The following is a 9,188-nucleotide window of genomic DNA, read 5'->3' as shown; positions in this document are numbered from 1 at the left end:
TATTCTATGTGGTGACGTAATTTCAACTGAAACAGGAAGAGAGGGCGGGACATATCGAGCAGCCCCGCCCCCTTTTTAAAATAGCCAATAGCATTTGTTTATATCTGCTCGGGCCAGAGCCGTTGAGCTCGGTAAAGCCGCATTTGACAGCCACAGTCTAATAGATTACCCCTAGATTCAATATGAAACTCTTAGTAAAACAAAATAGTGGTCATAATCATGCTGAGGCTGTGCCAAAGTCCGGATCAGACTGTGTGCGCTGCCGCGGTTCGCGTGAAACAACGTGAAACCAGACCTCCTTTGCACCAATCGAAAGCATATTTACACTGTCTGAATCTATCGCCTACATTTTGCACTTTGAGCCATTCACTGTACAGGAAATACTACACTGTGAACAAGCGACCGATCTTAGCCGCAAATTCAGCGTCTATTTATAGTGTAGGGGGCGGACGCTTCGGATTCTAGAGAGCATTTGATTGGTCAGAAGATTTGAAGAGAAGTTGAAGTACGATGTGACGTCAAAAAAATCGTTGAGCCGTTTTGGCGGAAGTGAGGAGCTGCAAGCTTTGAATGCTTATATCTTCTAAATGCGAATTTTGTCACTGTTTTGGAGCACACTGCCTTATAGATAACCTTAAGACTAACATTGATACTAACACCCAAAAAACTTTAATTTTGATTTCATGGGGACTTTAAGGTCAACCACCACTATCGCTCATACTCGGGGGTGAATGTGGATCTTTAACTTCTTCAGCACTTATTTTTTGCTAATAAAGATATAACCAATTGCAAAAGTTTAGTGAAGTCAGAAAAAAACATTGCTTTTTAGCAGTGTTGTTATCATTAACTTAATCTAAAATGATTACAAATGGCTTTTGGTAACTGAAAAACATACAAATTAGAAATGTTGTCTTGGAAATAATAATAAGTTGAAGCACTAAAATTACTAAAAAAATTTAATAAAAATAAAGCTAAACAGAAATATTAAAAATAAAATAAATTAGAAATACTAGATAATACACTTCATTTAAAAGGTTGCCTTGACAACTAACTGAAATAAAATAAGTTGAAGTACTACAAATTAAATAGAAATAAATTAAAGCTAAATAGAAATAAAAAACATTAATAAAATAATAAAAAAATTATACAAATATGCCACTTGATTGTAATACGAAAATAAGAAAAGGTTTAGTTATAATCACTATTGCTCATATTTCCAAAAAGCCCCAAAGTATTAAAAATCAGGCTGAATGTTGATTTTTAACTTCTTCCACACATATTTTTATATAATAAAGATTTGAACCATTTTCAAAAGTTCAATGGAGTCTACAGTCATTGCTCTTTTCCAGAGTTTTTATTGTTAGCTATTTTTGGTAATTGAAATAAAGCAGAAATAAAATTCATTACAAATATTAGATGTTTGGCAACTGAAATAAAACAAGCTGAAGCATTTATTTCAAGCATTAAATTACTAAAACTGAAATAAATTTGATTGTACTTGAAAAACAATTTGTAATATGAAAAATTGTGCTAAAAGGTTTAGTTAATGTTTCTGAGAAGTGTTTTCGAAGTCAATCATCACTATTGCTCAGAAGTATCAAACTGCCGATCTTTAACTTTTTGAGCACTTCTGTTCATCTAATAAATATTGAAATCCGTGTGAAGTGGCAGAGACGTGCTGTTGGTGTTGAACTGCTCTTTGGTCCGTCTGTATTACTGTGGGTGTCTGTCTGTGCTTCTGTGTATGCTGATGTCATGATGTGAGACTGTCATGGCAACCAAATAAATCTCCCGGCGCATTCGCTCAGTGAGTTCCAGCCCAGCCTGTGCAACACACGCGCGCACACACACACACACACACACACACACAAACTCACGACTGCTCGGCGTGATTAAACCATTCTGAGAGAAGAAAAAAACAGACAGCAGGAATTCAGACAGTCTTCCTTTCCACACAGTAATATCTCCATTTTCAGGTTCAGACAGATGAGCAAACTTGGATGAAAAAGGAGTAAAAGACTCGCACATATCAGTGAAGACCACTAAAGACCATTTTATTTTAGATTCATTTAAAATGTTTATATTATATTTTTTTTATATCTCATTTAACTAATTGATTATCGAAACAATTCTTAATATTTCTGTTGAAAATACATCTAAGGTTATCCAAATACTAATTTTAAATAAAAATAAAAGTCATGTTTCAAATACTTTATAAGAAAAATATTATACATTTAAAATGTTGTCTGTATATATATATATATATATATATATATATATATTAGGGCTGTCAGTTTAACACGTTAAAAAAATAACGCAATTAAAATATTTTAACGCAGTTGACGCACTGGCCCCGCCCCCAGACCTGAACATCATCTTACATTTCATACAGTTGACTGTTGACAAATATGATGCAGGGCCACAACTCCATAAATGCAGTTATGCCTTAAAATTCAAGATATTGGTGCAAAAAATGCAACTGTATGAGTTTTTGTCTCATATTTATATCATACGATATCACATGAGCAGCGAGAGCAGTCGCCTATTACACGAGTGCTGATTTTTCCCGAATATCACGAGTTTAAATGTGATTTTATACAACAGTTCAGTAAATAAGAAGTAGATATTGTGTTATATTTTAAACTCAATATTATGTGTTTTGCTCAATTTTGCAAAGAATATATTACCTTTAAAGCCACAGCAGAACTGTTGTGCGTCTCCGAGCAACACAGCTGTAATCCGCGTTTTGAACGAGTCGTGTGAATCAATGATTCAAAGGCCATTCATAAAGAGAGCCGTTTACTTCATTCCTGAATGAATCAGCCGTTTGAACGAATCGACTGAAGACATTTACTGCCACCTGCTGGCAGATTTCGTTTCTTTTTTAGCGTATCATTTAATTAATAATAATATTAATAATAATAATGATAATAATAAAATCATTAAAGGGAAAGTTCACCCAAAAAAATTTAACTTCTGTCATCATTTACTCATGTTGTTTCAAACCTTTCTCGTGTGGAACATAAAGGAAGGTATTTTGAAGACTGTTGGTAACAAAGCTATTTTGGTTACCAATGACTTTCATTGTATGAACAAACAATACTGAGATGTTTCTCAAATTATCTTCTTTTATGTTCCATAGTTTATGTTAGGCTGTTGTAGCCTAAATGTTTATGTGTTATAAATTGTTTTGTTGAATCAAAGAAAATATTTCTAAAGCTACAGTTTGTAATGTCTACTTGATACTTTCTCATTTAACACAAAAATATCTTTAAATATTCTTTTGTGGGTATTTTCACAGTCAAATTTATTTTGTGATTAATTAGATTAATTAATCAAAATATCATGTAATTAATTAGATTACAAATTTTAATCGACTGACAGCCCTAATATATAAATATTAGTGCTGGGCAACGATTAATCGCGATTAATCACATCCAAAATAAATGTTTTTGTGTACATAATATATGTGTGTGTACTGTGTATATTTATTATGTATATATAAATACACACACATGCATGTATATATTTAAGAAAAATATGTTATGCTTATATATTAAATATATTTATATATAATATAAATTATATGAATATAAATATATACATGTAAATATTTTTTTAATATATACTGTATGCCCTGTCTTTAAATATACATAATAAATATACACAGTACACACACATATATTATGTAAAACTTTTATTTAGGATGTGATTAATCCTTGCCCAGTACTAATATATATATATATATATAGAAAGAAAGAGAGAGAGCGAGAGAGAGAGTCATGCTATGAAATGCATGAAGATGATGAACAATGCAAATAGTCTTTAATAAATCCACACAAGGGTAAATCCAAGACAGAACAGGCAGGAGACACATGTAGGGATGTAGTAGATTGCACGACAAACAGAGAACAGAACACAACTAATATAGGAGGGCTGATGAGGTAATAAATGACACACACACCTGAAACCAATGACATAATCAAACGAATGTATGTGAGATATATATATATATATATATATATATATATATATATATATATATATATATATATATATATATATAGTAAAGATCACTACAAACCAATGAAGACCTCTGTAAACCAGAACAGACGTGTAAAAAACTAATATAAACCAACACAGGTTAAAGACCACTGCAAACTGCTAAAAAAGTCACTCCTTTTCATTTATTTTACATTTATTTTTTAATTAATATAAAGTCATATATATTATAATGTAATTATATTACATTATATTTCTCTAATTTATTATTAAAATAATTAATATTCAGGGGTAAAAACATCTTAGATCAACAAAATACGAAATTAAAATAACTTTAATTGTGCTAGACATATAAATAAATAAATAAACTTAAAAAGAAAGGTCAATGCAGACTATCAAAAGCCAGTGAAGACCACTACAAACCATGAAGGCCACTACATAGACCAGGGGTCTGTTTCATAAAACAAGCTTACCAGATAAGCCAGGCTTATTTCAGTTAGTCTGACTTATTTTGAACCAAATCAACTGACAATACGTCAGACTAACTGAAATAAACCTGGCTTATTTGGTAAACGTGTTTTATGAAACAGGCCCCAGAAATGACTGAGCAAGAAACATCACTGCAGCTGAGGAAGACTTGAACAAGTCTCTGTTTTTGTTGTCACACTGCAGCCCTTCCCACAGATGAAGCTACTTAAGCACAATTACATCACTCCTGAGTCAATAATGGTTCCTATTAAACACGAGCGAATCAGTGAAACACTGCAAGAGCAGAAACAAAAGAGAAAGATGTATGTGAGATATATATATATATATATATATATATATATATATATATATATATATATATATATATATATATATAGTAAAGATCACTACAAACCAATGAAGACCTCTGTAAACCAGAACAGACGTGTAAAAAACTAATATAAACCAACACAGGTTAAAGACCACTGCAAACTGCTAAAAAAGTCACTCCTTTTCATTTATTTTACATTTATTTTTTAATTAATATAAAGTCATATATATTATAATGTAATTATATTACATTATATTTCTCTAATTTATTATTAAAATAATTAATATTCAGGGGTAAAAACATCTTAGATCAACAAAATACGAAATTAAAATAACTTTAATTGTGCTAGACATATAAATAAATAAATAAACTTAAAAAGAAAGGTCAATGCAGACTATCAAAAGCCAGTGAAGACCACTACAAACCATGAAGGCCACTACATAGACCAGGGGTCTGTTTCATAAAACAAGCTTACCAGATAAGCCAGGCTTATTTCAGTTAGTCTGACTTATTTTGAACCAAATCAACTGACAATACGTCAGACTAACTGAAATAAACCTGGCTTATTTGGTAAACGTGTTTTATGAAACAGGCCCCAGAAATGACTGAGCAAGAAACATCACTGCAGCTGAGGAAGACTTGAACAAGTCTCTGTTTTTGTTGTCACACTGCAGCCCTTCCCACAGATGAAGCTACTTAAGCACAATTACATCACTCCTGAGTCAATAATGGTTCCTATTAAACACGAGCGAATCAGTGAAACACTGCAAGAGCAGAAACAAAAGAGAAAGTGCAGCAATCTGGAGGTTTACTGTAAACAACTCATTCACTGTGAACTGCTCACTGCATCGCGCACATCAGCACCAGACACTTACAGATTAAAGGGGTCATATGATGCGATTTCAATTTTTCCTTTCTCTTTGGAGTGTTTCAAGCTCTTGGTGCATAAAGAAGATCTGTAAAGTTGCAAAAACTAAAGTCTCAAATCCAAAGAGATATTCTTTATAAAACTTAAGAGTCAACCACGCCGCTCGTTCTAACACGCCCCCCACATATCTACGTCACTATGTGGAAATATTAGCATAATGCCGCCCAAATGTGCACGCAAAGAAAAAAGGCATGGTTTCAGGAACAGCAGTTAGTGTTGATGCAGCCATGTCAGGGAGACGCTGTGTGTTTCAATGCGAAAGCAAAAGCACTTTATTTGGCCTTCCAGAAGTAGATGCAATTAGGAATCATTGGTTAAGATTTATTTACAACAGAACAGCACAACCCAGATGTTCAAATTTGTTTTTTTAACCTAGAAGAGTACAAGGCTGGCTGTGCACAAAGGCTATTTCTAAAAAAAAAAAAAGGGTAAATTCCGACTTTGCTATGACAATCTGGCGCTTCTGAATCAGCGACTGTAAGTATGTTTTGTTATTAGTTTAAGTATTTGCTATTGACTGTTCAAATGCGGAGTTTTGCGCAGCACAGAGAAACACGTCGTGTGTGTGTGTGTGTGAGGGGAACAGTGAACCTAGGAGAGGAGGTCATTCTGACTTTGCTATGACAATCTGGTATTTGCTATTGACTGTTCAAATGCGGAGTTTTGAGCAGCGCAGAGTAACGCGTCGCATGTGTGTGTGTGAGGGGAACTGGGTCACACCACAGGAGAGTGAACTGTCTGTCAGAAATCATAGCACGTCAGCTGTCTTAACCGCGGCTTGTGTACTGCATCATCACTGAGTCTGTCACGCGACTCTGTTGCCCTTTCGGGCTTGAACTGATGGTAAAACTAACAACATTATTAACTGTCTTGATATTTACTTTGAAAGCTGAAGTTTGCGATTATGGTAAGAGGCGTTACATTTCCGACGCATGCTTGTGGTGTTCGGCCAATCACAATGCACTGGGTCAGCTGGTCAATCAGAGCAGAATGCGCTTGTCAAAGGAGGGGGCTTTGTTGAAAACTACGTGTTTGAGAGAGGCGGGGCATAGAGGACCTACAATAATGTACAGTATTTGAAAAATAATGTGTTTTTTGAACATTAAAGCATGTCAACATATTCTGTTACACCAAATACACAAAATAATGATCTTTAAAATAGCATCATATGACCCCTTTAAAATCGATTCCCAATACGCAATAACACCGCTTCTTATGAAAGATGCTACTTTGGAGGTTTGGAAAGCAAGTCAGGTTGGATTTGCACTTCACACTCATCCAGTTCAGAATGACACAACTGGAGAAGGAAAAGGAGTGAAGAAACCTCCTAGGAATGGGAATGGGAGTTGATCTGCGGGGTTTTTTTCTTGAAGGGTGGAACGAAGGAGCGGGTGGAAGGGGAAAAGCGGTGATCCTGCGCGCTGCCAGATAGCGCTCCAACGCTAATGCACCTCGCCAGCATCATGACGACAGGCTTTTACATTTAATTACTGTTAACCAGACGTCCTTTCATTCTCACAGCAAAGAAAATGTTATCATGAAAATGAGCCCACAAATATGACTTTGTCTAGCTGTATATGACTTTCAGATGAATCCAGTCGGAGTTATATTAAAAACTGTCTTTGATCTTTCAAGCTGTTTAATGCCACTCAGCGGGTGTTGCATGCATCAGTCCAAAAGAAGTTAAATAAAAAGCGACCATCCATATAAAAAAAGTGTCTGACGTATGAGGTCAGTGCTGCGCATGCGCCGGTGAGTCTCGTGAAAACCAATGTTTGTTTACAGGAGCAAAGGAAGCAAAGTTTCCTTACTTTAGCAAAGGAAAACCAGTCTCCTCTTGGCTTATATCGAAATCCTCCGGCATTCTTCTTTACAAATCCTCATTTTGTACTTCTAATTAGTGACTGTTGTTTTGTTTTGATCTCTCCGCCGCTTCCGTGTTCGTCACTTCTGAGCGGCACATGCGCAGCTAGTTGGTTAAATAAAAATATTTGGACTTTATATTTAAAAATCACCTTAAGCTAGCATCAGGTAGGCCTAACTAGTTTGGTAGCAAGTTGGCATCAGCTAACAATTTGTTTTTTCAAATTATACTTTTTCATAATTTCATAATTATTAATTATATTCTTTTTCATTTTAAGCTAAAACTGCCTGCACTCTGATTTTGCTGTAAATGCATGAAGCAAATTGCTTTGTCTGGGGGGCATTTTACTCCACCTGTGGGGCAAAACGCCCCCTTGGTACAAATACATTTTTATTAAAAATCTAATAACATGAAAACGCTGGACATTTTTCATACTTGGTTCATATTATGTCAGTGTCCCTAAAACTATTATAACTCTTCTGAACACTTTTAACTTTTGTTTCACAGAAAAAAAAATACATACTTATAAGGGGGGCGTTTTCCCCCACTCTACCCTTCTATTTTTTCCCCCATCCCAGACATCCTCAGTTATGACTGATTGGCACATAAACAGTGGCAGTCTGAAGTATTACACCAGCCAACATTCTTCACCCGTCACCTCAACCAGATCACAACAAACACCCGCATCACCGCCCACAAACCCGAGCGGCGGCGGTCGGTGGGTCACTTACAGAGTGTGCGTGTCGGTCGGTAGGTCTGACGCCGCTGGGGCCTGATCCAGCCCGATGCTGGAACAATTAACCACGCACGAGTTTTGCGGTCCCACCGCCGAGCAAGAGCAGTTACCCGGACACGGGCTGCAGGCTCTCCCGTCTGCCGCGACGCCCGAGCGCGCCTCCAGGCAGCAGAGCGCAAAGAGCAGACTGGAAAATAATCCAAACTTTGGGAGGCAGACGCCATGTTTTCGCTTAAACACAATCTGTCCATTTCTACAAGGCATAGCTCACTCGCATCTCATCGCCCCTTCTGTCGGGGAAGTTTTCCTCGGGGCGCGTTGAGGAAAGTTCACTCTTTTCCCAGTTTTTCCATAAGAGAAACGGCGTAGAAAGCGTCGCAAATCGCGTTCCCCCCCCCCCAAGTTCGCTGACGTCCCCCCTCTATTCCTCCGTTAACGGAACTGGATTCACTTCTTCTCCAGAGGAGGGGAAAAACTCTGGATTCTGCTCTGCCAGAAGTTCCTGAAGAACTTCCTCTCGTGCGCCCATCCTGCAGCGCCGCTGCTCTCCACTGGATGCACAACACCAGCTACTGATTATTAGGCAGGCTATACCCAATCCATTACCACAGCTAGATGTTTTAGACTTGATCTTTGACTTGATTTAGTTATGGCACAACTTTTCTACTATGCGGCCCATTTTATTGTTCATATGCATAGAGACCACGCGCACTCATAAATGCATTGGATGATGTAAAGGCAAGTGGCATGATAGAGAAACATCATCCTAATATTGTTCACCAGGTGCAGAACTTTACAATTGTGACATTAAAACCTGGTAATTTTTTTTTTTTTTTAATATTGCAGTTGTTTCCGTTTT

The 9,188-nt window shown here is 36.3% G+C and overlaps 1 protein-coding gene across 1 annotated transcript in view; it reads right to left on the bottom strand.

Annotated features, from left to right (window-relative positions):
• Positions 1 to 8,910, bottom strand: part of LOC107598528 (polycystin-1-like) — a 108,315-nt gene extending 99,405 nt beyond the window's left edge. The window contains exon 1 of the mRNA XM_016289900.1: positions 8,325 to 8,910. Within this exon, the coding sequence (XP_016145386.1) occupies positions 8,325 to 8,593 (269 nt within the window). The 5' untranslated portion in view covers positions 8,594 to 8,910. The remainder of the gene's footprint in view (positions 1 to 8,324) is intronic.
• Positions 8,911 to 9,188: the final 278 nt, after the last annotated feature.

This window comes from Sinocyclocheilus grahami, unplaced genomic scaffold, assembly GCF_001515645.1.
Source record: "Sinocyclocheilus grahami isolate Dianchi unplaced genomic scaffold, SAMN03320097.WGS_v1.1 scaffold252.1, whole genome shotgun sequence".
NCBI classification, from domain to species: Eukaryota; Metazoa; Chordata; class Actinopteri; order Cypriniformes; family Cyprinidae; genus Sinocyclocheilus; species Sinocyclocheilus grahami.
The sequence above is the reverse complement of the archived record's forward strand: the minus strand, read 5'-3'. Positions and strand labels throughout refer to the sequence as shown.